The sequence below is a fragment of the Gigantopelta aegis genome, chromosome 10 (assembly GCF_016097555.1).
Source record: "Gigantopelta aegis isolate Gae_Host chromosome 10, Gae_host_genome, whole genome shotgun sequence".
Taxonomy (NCBI): Eukaryota; Metazoa; Mollusca; class Gastropoda; order Neomphalida; family Peltospiridae; genus Gigantopelta; species Gigantopelta aegis.
This window is the reverse complement of record NC_054708.1, coordinates 38,380,972-38,393,612: the sequence shown is the minus strand read 5'-3', so window position 1 is coordinate 38,393,612 and position 12,641 is coordinate 38,380,972. Positions and strand designations below refer to the sequence as shown.

Here is a 12,641-nt window from a genome sequence, read left to right as displayed (position 1 = left end):
GTCACGTTTCCTTCTACAGCGACGTGATGGACGACAATGTGTTTACAGACACCGCAATGAACATTTTTGCCAACAACTGTGTCGCCCAAGTTGACAGATTCGGCGGAGGGAGTGTCATGATGTGGGGAGCCATCTCATACACCAGCAGAAGTGAACTTGTGTTCGTACAAGGCAACCTGACAGCTGTACACTACTGGGATGAAATTCTTCGCCGTCACATGCTTCCCATTTTGGATCGACAGAGAGAACTCTTTCAGCAGGACAATGGCAGGCCACATACGGCACGTGTAACAATGGATTTCCTACAGAATGAGAACATTAATGTGCTGCCATGGCCATCTAGATCGCCAGATCTCAACCCCATTGAACATCTATGAGATGAACTGGACAGACGTGTACGCCAGCATAACCTGGAGCCTCAGATGCTTCCGCAACTGTCACATGCACTGCAGGAAGAATGTGCTAGGATTCCACGTGCTCGGATTCAGAGACTCATTCAGTCTATGCCAAGGAGTTGTCGCGCAGTGATTGCTGTTGCTGGTGGTCACACAAGGTACTGATTTTAAGCGCCCTCGTGCGACGCTGTTTGGTGACGAAAACGCCTCCACTGCCGTCAGTCCATATCAAGAACATTGTCACATACTCATGTCAAATTTGACTGATACGATCATAAATAACGAAATTATGCCACTCTGTATTAAAGAGATAATTCCATGAATATTTCGCCTATGCGTTTCTTTTTTGACAGAGTATATTTACTATATTTGAGGGGTCCTCGTGTCCATGTATGGTCCACACAGTTACTCTTCAAAATCATCAAGTAGACCACTGGAGTTAATAAAAAAATGTTAGGGTAGACATTTGGTAACCCAGCAGTTACTTGACAAAGGATATTATTAGCCATGCCCTTTGCAGTCGTCAGAGAATAACTAAATACCACTCAGAATGTTTATACATCACAATAATTTATATGAAAATCAGTTGTGTATGATTCTGGAGAAAACTTGAGGTGTTTTCTCTTTTATAGATACATCACCTGTCCTCATAACTAGTGCATATTCCCTACGATTAGTAGACTGGTTCGAACATCCCAACAGCCAATGGGATGGCTTAGATTCTTCCACTGTGTACCCCTTCCTGTTCCGGTCATGTGACTATAACTTCCTTCTTTTCCCTGAGCGAATCGCACGGAGAACTGGAAGAGGGGAGGAAGGGTGGGAATCATCCCATGAGGACAGGTGATGTATCTATAAAAGAGAAAACACCTCAAGTTTTCTCCATTTCTTTTCAACATCACCTGTCCTCATAACTAGTGCAGCATTCAACAGATGGTGGTGGGTTCCGTACTCCGAAGATGCACAAGTCTTCTCCCCATGAACCGGTAAGAAATTGACAGTGGAAGAAAGAAAGCCAACCAAAATTAGCACATCCTCCAAGCGATGCATAACAACTAATATCCATGCTGTTAGTATTGACAGTGGAAAAGGTGGCATCTGTCAGTGGTGTGGATGAATGAAGTCGTGAATTACGAAAAGGGTCAGAATTTCGTTCTCCAACAAGGAAGTTCTGAATGGTGGGTAAGCGTCACCACCGCGGATGCAGGTGTTAGTTAACCAACCAACCAATAATTGTATACCAACGGAAACAAATATGGTGAAAGCATCCATCAGAACATTAAACCAACAAAACCCCGATTTTTTCTTACTAGTAAAATGGTGGAGAAGTTAGTTCAATTAATAGGAAAACAGGTCGTTAGTGTGCAGTGCATTGACTAACTAGTGTTATCCATACAAAAAGTTCCTATACCAACCAGTGCAAAACTTCAAAAAGGTGTGCAAATTTTTTTTGTCAAATGAAGTCCTCACTTGTTGATTCAATGGACATCTTGGGGTACATGCAGTCCTGAATCCGACATCAACGACAACGAGGACGACCAGAGTTAACCAGAGTTTGAGCTGCAACCACCGGACCCAGATGATGGAATTCCTCTACGTCTTCGGTCGATACATCTCGCAGATAGTAGTTCACGAAGATGGAATTGGTGGCCCAATAACACCCCAGATACGATGCTGGAACCCGGAGTGTTACAATGCAGCGACATAGTAGTGGCTAAGGCACGCAGTTCATGTGGGTTAAGACGCCGACGGTGGAGGTAACCCTGCTGATTGGTAGGCACACAAAATCGTGCATCGTATCCAAGTAGACACTGTGTTTTTAGTAATATCTTTCAAATGTCTCTGGTTGCAAGAGAGAAACAATTCTCTGTCGATGTTTGCGAAAGGTGGCAGTTCTCGCCAGGTACAGCTTAAAGAGTTCAAACAGAACACAACGACAAATCAAGTGAACCCACAATGGAATAGAGTGCTTTAACATCATAGATGCGAGGACATTGATCCAGCAACTGATTTTTAGCAACAAAGTTCATCAAAAGACCCAGTGAAAATGAAGAGTAGTCGCGATTAAAATGCACCATGTCGACATCCAAAGCATGTATCTCTGACACTCTTGCCGCTGTAGTGAACCCTATCAAGAACACCATTTTCCTTGTCCAAACCTCTAAAGATGCCTTCGCAGCAGGATAGTAAGGTGCTTGAGACAAGGCCCTCAGAACTAGATTAAGGTCCCATTTCGGTGGCCGAAACCGTTGAATCTGATCCTCGTGCTTGCATGAAACACTTGAACATGGAGTTTTCAAAATTGCCGATGTGGTCAAAGAAAACCCCTTCTTCCTTAAACCGTCGGAGATACGGTCCACGCATGTAGTTGATACAAGCTTGAATGTCGATGGTGCTGTCTCGACGTGAGATGAAGCGATCCCAATCAAGTAGCGGTAGAGGATCTGGTGCCACAAGACGTAGAAGGTCTGGATACCAAATTCTGCTTGGCCATTTTAGAGCGATGAGAAGTATCCAACAATGGAACTCCTGAAACCGCTGGAGGACTCTCGGTAGCAACACTGATGATGGGAACACATACGCATCCAGATTGTCCCAACTGATGGCCAAGGCATCGAGATCCAATGCATTGGAATCCGGTACCAGTGACACGTACGATCAGAGTTGACGAATGAAGCACGTCACAGAAAGATCACCAGTTGGTGTCTACAGCCTGTGACACACCCACCGGAACGCTTCTGGGTTGAGCATCCACTCAGTGCTTTGTGGAGCGGACGGTCTTGACAACGTGTCTGCCAGAACATTCGACACCCATGGTATGTGACATGCTCTGAGTTACAGCGGGATTGCATCCGTCAGCTTGAACAGACGATAGATGAGATCGAGCAGACTGCTGAAATGAGTTCCGCCCTGACGATTGATGTAGGCTGCCGCTGTTACATGAAGCAACTGCCGACGCCAATGACATATCGCATTGAACACTGCCAGTTTTCCAACACGTTGATGTGGAAACTGGCTTCAACGGCAGACCACGGCCCCGATGTCTGACTGCTGAAATGACTTCCCAACCTTCTCGTGAGGCGTCCACAAACAGATGGTCGGTCGCTTGGAATGGCATCAAAGAAACTCTGCCTAAGACGTTTGACGAAATAAGCTACCATTGCAGACAGGGTCAAAGGTTGTCGAGAAGGGTTATCATCAGTCGGGGGTTGTTAAACATGATGTACGGAATGAGGAAGACTTGTAAACGCTGTAACTGCAGGTGACCCCGTAGCTGGATGGATGTGCGGTTGGCGGAGGGTCCCCGGCCGCAAGTCTCCCTGCACCGAGGTTCGTGACCGGTAGATCGTTAGACCATCCGCTAGTGGACGACAAGCTCCCCCCCGAGGCCCAACGATGGCCGCCTCGTGACAGGTACCCCAGTCAAGACTTGGGTTGAGGTCAAAAGACCCAATAGGCTCTGCCACGCATGGAAAGTCAGAAGTTCGGCCAAAACTTTGGATACCGCAGATTGAATCTTGGTCCATCGGGCTGCAGGAACCTGAAGGAGTCCCAGATCGGTAAGCAAGTGAATCCCAAGAAACTGGAGATTCTGTGTTGGTAGCAGTAGAGACCTTTCCTGGTCGACAATCCATCCGAGACGGTTCAAGAACTGAAGTACGTAGCTGATTTGGCTCGCTAACTTCGTCTCGTTCTGGCACTTCAAAAGACAGTCATCCAGGCATGGGTTAAATGATATACCCTGCTGATGAAAAACCCGTGCCATTGAGGCTGTTATTCTTGTGAATAAGAACTACTGAAATGCCAAACGGCAAAACCATCCACTCGTAGTGCACTCCCTGCAGTACGAACCTGAGATACAATTCTGGCGAAACAACAGTGAACACAGTGAGAGGATAAACCGCACTGGACCATAGTAAAATAGTCACGGTAAAAAAAACAAAAAAACGCGTGATGGCGACTGGATAACTTCCCGGAGCCAGAGGAAGTAGCGACTGACTGGCAACACCACCGGATGTAGCGATCGATCTGCCGAATATATCGGTAAAGTCATCGAACAACCACCGGACCGACACATTCTGTTGTCAACACCAACCCGGTATGCATGTAACATTGAATGGATGCCGTAGCACAATTGACTGTGTGGCCCAACAGCAACAGCGGCAAACCGACAATCGACAGGAAACTGGAAAACAGTTTGTCATCAGGCGGAATGTCTGTATCAACCTCGAAGGTTCCATGCGACTAATATTTCATAACAGCAGCAAGGCAAACACGCATAGTCATATGAAGTAAGAACACTGTATCCTCAACCACAGATGAGACTGGATCATCATGTGGAAATTTGTCATAAGGCGCGCATAAGCAGACCAATGGACAGAAAGGCAGTCGATGGAGACGGAGACCATGAAAAGGCACGTCGGAATCCCCCAGGAACCTGGAAGCGAACATCAGATGAAGATCGGTGACTACGGTCCATGAGACCCATGATAGGCCAAAAAGACCGACTGCGTGCACGGCTCCAGTGAGAGTATGAAGAACGCTAACCTGGTGAAACCGCTGAAGTCCCTTCCACAGTAGCCGCAGGCGACGTAAACAGCAAAGTAAAGCCGCAGGATGGAACGCATCCGGAAACATCAAGACAGGCGAAGTCTAGATAGGGCCGGTAACAGGTGTCGCTGGAAACTTCACTGAACCCGCCTTTTTTTTTTTTTTTAAATCACAGAAACCGTGGCAGTCATGGAAACAAACATATTCTGCAACATCGTTGGTAGCACCGACCTGCAAAGTACCGGCTGTCAATGAACATCCAAAGCAATCTTCGGTGTTGGGCCCATCTTGGAATGCGTCAGCGGAGGTAGACGTGACGGAACATGTCGTAAACCGCAGCCAGACAACCCCTCATCGTCATGTAGTCCGCAAATCCGTATCTATAACGGAAGCAGTCGAAGACGCATCTGCTCTCATAATGTGCACACCGGCAAGGTGATCGTCAATAGTGGAAGCCGCAGCTGAACCGAACCGAACCGAACAGTGGAGCCCGTGAAGATTTAATCACAACATCCTCTGGGGCTGCGTCGGTAGCAATCATGGGAACCAGTCCCTTCCGGGTAGGCGCCGGTGGCCGAGGTAGCGATGGTAGAAGCTCGTAACAACGGATAAACAGACCTTCATAGTCATATTATCCGCGGTATCTGTATCACCCACGACGGAACCATGTGGTTCATTCTCAGGGAAGTCCCGCAAAAGTCTAGCACAAGCATGCCGATCCGCAGTATTTGAAGGTCGTGGAGACCGTGAACGGCCGTAATGGGAACCGGAGGTTGACCGTGAGACATGATTCTGTATACTTCGCGACCGATGACGGCGACTGGAATAAGCTGTAGATCGTGGAAAAACGGCTCCGTTCACGGCTGCGATGCCCAAAAACAGATGAAGTAGATCGGCGATGATCCGCATTGGAATCCCTAGGCGGTCGAAACACCGTAGCATCCGTCGGTGCGGTAGCCGTGGTCACCGTAGCGCACACTGTAGTAGACACTGGAGTAGTAACCGGTACCGTCACGGTAGCCGTAGGTCTAGTAGTGGCTTGTAGCGAAGCGATAGTTTCTTGAACCATACTTGGTAATAGTGACTTGAGCAGTTCAGCCACAAACTCCAAATTCGGTGTAGCTGGAGGGGAAGCAGCCGAAACAGAATCCGATTTCTTAGACCGCTGAGCCAAGACCTTCAAATAGTTGTCAATTCAGCCGGTCCGAGAGGAAGACAGAGTAGACAACGTGACTCGACATCACAGGGTGACCGACACCCGGGACAGCCGTCGTACGGGTCTCCTCCCACCAAAGAGTTCCTGCATTTGGTACAGGAACGCATAACTCTAGAAGAGCTAGTATCCGACATTCTCAACAATACTGTAATGAGAAAGCAAACACATAAAAATGCACAAATCCAGTAAACAAATTAGACGCCATTTTAAAATGGCGCCTGACAAGGTAACCGGCACACATGACAAAAAAAAAAAAAAAAGTGTAAATAACACTTAAAATAAAGTGATTACAACCAAATAATGGTATAATAGCAAGTAACAACATTAAAGAATGTGTCACCACAATAATCGAAACATAAACCAAAGTAATAAAACAGATGGCTCAGATTACAACAGAGCAAAATAAAGAACGTCCGAACCGCTAGAAGCGAAGGAAAAAGAAGGAAGTTATAGTCACGTGACCGGAACAGGAAGGGGTACACAGTGGAAGAATCTAAGCCATCCCATTGGCTGTTGGGATGTTTGAACCAGTCTACTAATCGTAGGGAATATGCACTAGTTATGAGGACAGGTGATGTTGAAAAGAAATTATGTTATCAGAGGTTAAAAGGTCACTAAATTTTAGTATTGCTGAAAATTTTAAATTACTTTTAATCCATAAAAGCTTTATAGGATATTAAATGAGTTTCCATTTCATATTATGTTCATGTCCTGAGTCATGATGGACATAAATATGATAAGAAATGGTAGCGAGTTTAATATCTTATTTATTACCCATAACTGATCGTAATTTATATCACTCAACTGTTTGGTTGATGTTATTGTAAGTGCCAATTGATGATGCCGAAGTGATACGTTCCCATATGGCATAACGCCAAGTGGGACATATATCACTTTGATATGTACCAAGATATTTTTAACTATATAAGCAATAATTAATTATACACTAAGGCAATCTAAATAAAATTAGCTACACTATTACATGTGTATCTAACAGCAGCCCGTTGGAGCTCATGTCCAGTTGACCTTTCATTCGACCAATCAAAACGTTACTTGCAAAATCAGTGATTTGAAAAGAATGTGAAAACATTTGGGATTATGCCGAGGGTATATGAAATGATTCGGGTGAATTACGAAGTATGCCGGAAAATAATTGCAATATAAAATTTTATATAAAATTTGTTTCAAGACGAAAAGAAAAACCGTGATGGTTTATACTAGTATACAATCCAGAGTTTATTACTGCACTTTTCCTCCTTTTTTTTTTCAATGTTGAAATAGACCCAACAAGTTTGCCTATTGCATAAATAGTCTCGCCCGATATTTTTAGAATTTGTATGCTCCTGAATAATGCTATAAAAAGCGAAGTGTAATTATTGGTCGATATTTAAATTGTTATTTATAGATGAAATGTCACCTGGACATGTGAGTCCATGCAATGCTGTTAGATCTATTGGTAGACCCAGTAGAGCTAATTTTAATCAGATCGACACAAAGGATGCATGAATTTATAATCAGTTTGCCTAAATCCTTGAAAGAGGATGATTTTAAAGAATTTTATAAGCTTATAATGGAGGTTTAAAGGCTAAAAAAAACCCAGTTATCAGGAATGCTACATGTATTTTAAAAATATCTAATTTTTGACACTGCTGTTGTTGGTACACATACATTTCCTTAAAATATTTTTACACCAATTTTTTTTCTGATGTTTTCCTTTAATCCTAATTTACCATATACAAATCCACTTTGTATAATTAGGTGATATGCTGTCAAAAAAAAAAAATATATATATAATGGTGCTCTTGTGTCTCAGTCATCAGTTTATCTATGGAATGTAGCCTGGAATAAAACCGTAAGGGTTTTTTACAACCTGATCCTGATTCCCCATCCCCTAAATTATTGTTTTCTGTTGGCTGCAGAGAGAGTGGCTAATGATGTCATTTGCAAAGTTACTGTCGGGTTACCTAATGTCTACCCTAATTTTTTTGTTATGCCTAATGGTCTTTTTCGTGATTTTGAAGAGCAACTTTGTGGACCTTTCATGCACATGAGGACCTTTTCAGCCAAAGGACTATTAAATGATGTACAAAATACTAAATTTAATCCATGCCATACAAAGCTATGGAAAATGCATGAACACTCAAAGACAATAGAAGAGGTTGTCTCAAAACAAAAGGAAAGGAAAACGTGACCCACAGACAATACCTTTGTTAATGAGTAGTCCTCTTTTTTTAATTTTTCTATAACATCAAAATGATCTGTATCTGGGACATCAATGAATCGAGTTTTCACTCCTCTACTTCGCAGCTCCTGAAAAAGAGACAAATCCTAACATTGTTACATTCTGAACAATAGAAGTAAATTTAACTGCAGGTGGATTTAACTGAAAGACCCTTATTTTCAAACACTATGGCATATTTTTTATCATTTGAGTCGTTTTTTATCATTTAAATAAAATATTACTTAGATTTTATGCTTTAGCTTAACCATTTCCATACATTCATCCTGGTGTTTGTTAAATCTTTAAAAATTCTTCTACATGTACAAATGCGAGAAGTAACGGTTATGGAGACAAAGTCTAGTCTATTTTTACAGGTTTGTTCATGTCCATTTTCAGAATTTAAAAGTCATTACTTGTATGTCTGGATAACTAAGATTAATGGTTAAAAATTAAGTTATAGGTTATATCTGCCCCAAATGTCCTAAGAATGAGACAATTCTATTATTAAATATTAACACCATACTAGCAACTAATAGCCATATATACAATATACAACATACAGATTAGCCATATATATATTACTACATAGATGTCAAATAATACAACATATATTAAAGTGACAGACCCTAGTTTTTAAACATTACAACATATTTTCACTATTAAAGCCATTTTTGATAATTTAAATTAAAAGTATTGACATTCTATTATTTAGAATATTAAATTTCATACACCTGAAGTGGTTCTGGTCATTCTATAAACGCACGTTCTTCTGAGAAGTAACGTCTATTGATACAAGCTCTAGTTATTTTTAGACAGTATTTCCCTGTTTAAACAACACAGACTTTAGCTTCTCTCTGTTATAACCTGATCCAAATGTGAGTTACAGGTTTGTAGATTAACTAAACTTAGCATCCATTTTCACAGGTTGAAACTAGGGTCTGCACCTTCAACCATAAAACATAAGTGTTAACTAATACAATATATATTAGCCATACCACATGTGTTATTTATATAATACAATATATATTAGCCATACCACACAGGTGTCAACTAATACAATATATATTAGCCATACCACACAGGTGTCAACTAATACAATATATATTAGCCATACCACACAGGTGTCAACTAATACAATATATATTAGCCATATCACACAGGTGTCAACTAATACAATATATATTAGCCATACCACGTGTTATTTATATAATACAATATATATTAGCCATACCACACAGGTGTCAACTAATACAATATATATTAGCCATACCACACAGGTGTCAACTAATACAATATATATTAGCCATACCACACAGGTGTCAACTAATACAATATATATTAGCCATACCACATGTGTTATTTATATAATACAATATATATTAGCCATACCACACAGGTGTCAACTAATACAATATATATTATCCATACCACATGTGTTATTTATATAATACAATATATATTAGCCATACCACACAGGTGTCAACTAATACAATATATATTAGCCATACCACGTGTTATTTATATAATACAATATATATTAGCCATACCACACAGGTGTCAACTAATACAATATATATTAGCCATACCACATGTGTTATTTATATAATACAATATATATTAGCCATACCACACAGGTGTCTACTAATACAATATATATTAGCCATACCACATGTGTTATTTATATAATACAATATATATTAGCCATACCACACAGGTGTCAACTAATACAATATATATTAGCCATACCACACATGTCAATTATATAATACAATATATATTAGCCATACCACACAGGTGTCAACTAATACAATATATATTAGCCATACCACATGTGTTATTTATATAATACAATATATATTAGCCATACCACACAGGTGTCTACTAATACAATATATATTAGCCATACCACACGTGTCAATTATATAATACAATATATATTAGCCATACCACATAAGTGTCAAATAATACAATATATATTAGCCATACCACACAGGTGTCAATTATATAATACAATATATATTAGCCATACCACAGGTGTCGACTAATACAATATATATCAGCCATACCACACGTGTCAATTATATAATACAATATATATTAGCCATACCACACGTGTCAATTATATAATACAATATATATTATGGAATCATTTGAAAATGACAAGCTTAACATCCCAATACATCACTGAGCTAAGGTCAATCAGTGGAAGAAATGTACGCAACCAATTTGGTGATCAAAAATTACGACCATGACCATACATTGTTCTGTACATCATCGACAAAGGTACAGCAAGCATTGTCTAGACCGTACTTCAGATTCAGAAGACAGGAGAGGATCACTGTACTTTTAACAAATAAATAGTACATCTATGTAAAAGACAATATTTTAAAAATATAAGTCTCACTGAAATTTTAGTGATGCACAGGAACTTTTTTCCATCAGTATATATTAGGCATACAACACAATTGTCAAATAATATAACTTGTATTAGACATAACACATAGGTGTCAAATAATACTACATACATACATGTATGTATTAGTCATACCACAGGTGTCAAATAATACTATACTCTTCTGACCCCAATCGTCCTTCAAGATCTTTGGTGGTCATAAAACCTACTGTAATACTGAACTACAGGTTGTAATGTTTGCCCAATTAATTCACTATTATCACATAACCATTCCCCACAGCTAATATACCTTACACTTTTGGCAATTGTAAATTCTTATTAGAGTTCCCCTACTTTTTTTTAGCCATACCACAGGTGTCAATATAATTAAATTTGCTTTGCGTTTATACACTTTACTGCAATCTGATTGGTCCAGAGGTGCTTACGTTTTTTTCATTCAAATCTCTATGAACTGAAGAAATTTAAGCTACGCTTACTACACACACACCCTCCCGGCTGACTCGCACTACTTTTGTGCAACAAGCCTGATTATTCAGGCATGCAACCATATTTAGATATTAAGAAAACACACTTGAAAGAAAGAAATGTTTTATTTAACGACGCACTCAACACATTTTATTTACGGTTATATGGCGTCAGACATATGGTTAAGGACCACAGATTTTGAGAGGAAACCCGCTGTCGCCACTTCATGGGCTACTCTTTCCGATTAGCAGCAAGGGATCTTTTATTTGCACTTCCCACAGGCAGGATAGCACAAACCATGGCCTTTGTTGAACCAGTTATGGATCACTGGTCGGTGCAAGTGGTTTACACCTACCCATTGAGCCTTGCGGAGCACTCACACAGGGTTTGGAGTCGGTATCTGGATTAAAAACCCCATGCCTCAACTGGGATCCAAACACAGTACCTACCAGCCTGTAGACCGATGGCCTAACCACGACGCCACCGAGGCCGGTACACTTGAAAGATACAAAAGCAATAATATTGTGACACAGATACCATGTAATAGTATGCTTTTTTATAAGATAAATTAATGGAAAATGCTATAGCAGAGTTGATATGTAGGCCTATACACATTGATTAAAAAAATATATAAATTTAATCTTCCCATAGGAAATGAGACTACCGTATTTTTCGGCATATAAGCCGCTACTTTTTTACTGTGAATTGCAAGGTGTGGTTTATAAAACGGTCTGGTTTATTTATGAATTTTACGGTAACCGCTGTGCATATAAACCAGAACTTTTTTTTTTCATTCTCATAATAATAATATAGCACACCAAATGACTTGGACTAAAGTATTGCAATGGAATGGCTCTTTATTAATAGTCTAGTCAGGCTAGAAACAATACATCACTTGTGTATCATTATACTTACAGTTTCAAAAATGGACTCGTTCGCGAACTTTCTTAGTTTGATTTCTGTAACATTTATTGTTAGTAGTGCATGAGATGTGTTTGTCAGATATTCTAAAATGAAGTAACTTTCCTCATATTATACAAAGTAGTGTTGTTATACTTTGTAGTAAACACACCCAACTTGCATGTTCGATATTGCAGATAAAAAGCCAGTGGCAGCCTAAACAATATCACGTGATACAATTACAATGTCATGGCCATTTATGGCCAATTGCAAAAGCCGGACCTTAACAAGGACATCAAAACAGTTTCTTGATAACTTTAATGCCACTGTTTCTAACCTGTTTGTAATGTTTTTAATTAATATATCAAAATTTAAGTTTAGTACGAAGCTTGCGAATTAAAATCACATAATCGGAGTACCTGTAATGTTTGTATTAAATGTCGACATTTCCAATCTAATTGGCCCGCTAATTTATACAGA

At 40.2% G+C, this 12,641-nt stretch overlaps 1 protein-coding gene across 1 annotated transcript in view; it reads right to left on the bottom strand.

Moving 5' to 3' along the window:
- LOC121382768 (kynurenine formamidase-like) overlaps window positions 1-12,641 on the bottom strand; it is a 91,190-nt gene that overhangs the window by 7,754 nt on the left and 70,795 nt on the right. Inside the window, exon 11 of the mRNA XM_041512352.1 lies at window positions 8,368-8,472. Coding sequence (XP_041368286.1) covers window positions 8,368-8,472 — 105 coding nt within the window. The remainder of the gene's footprint in view (window positions 1-8,367; window positions 8,473-12,641) is intronic.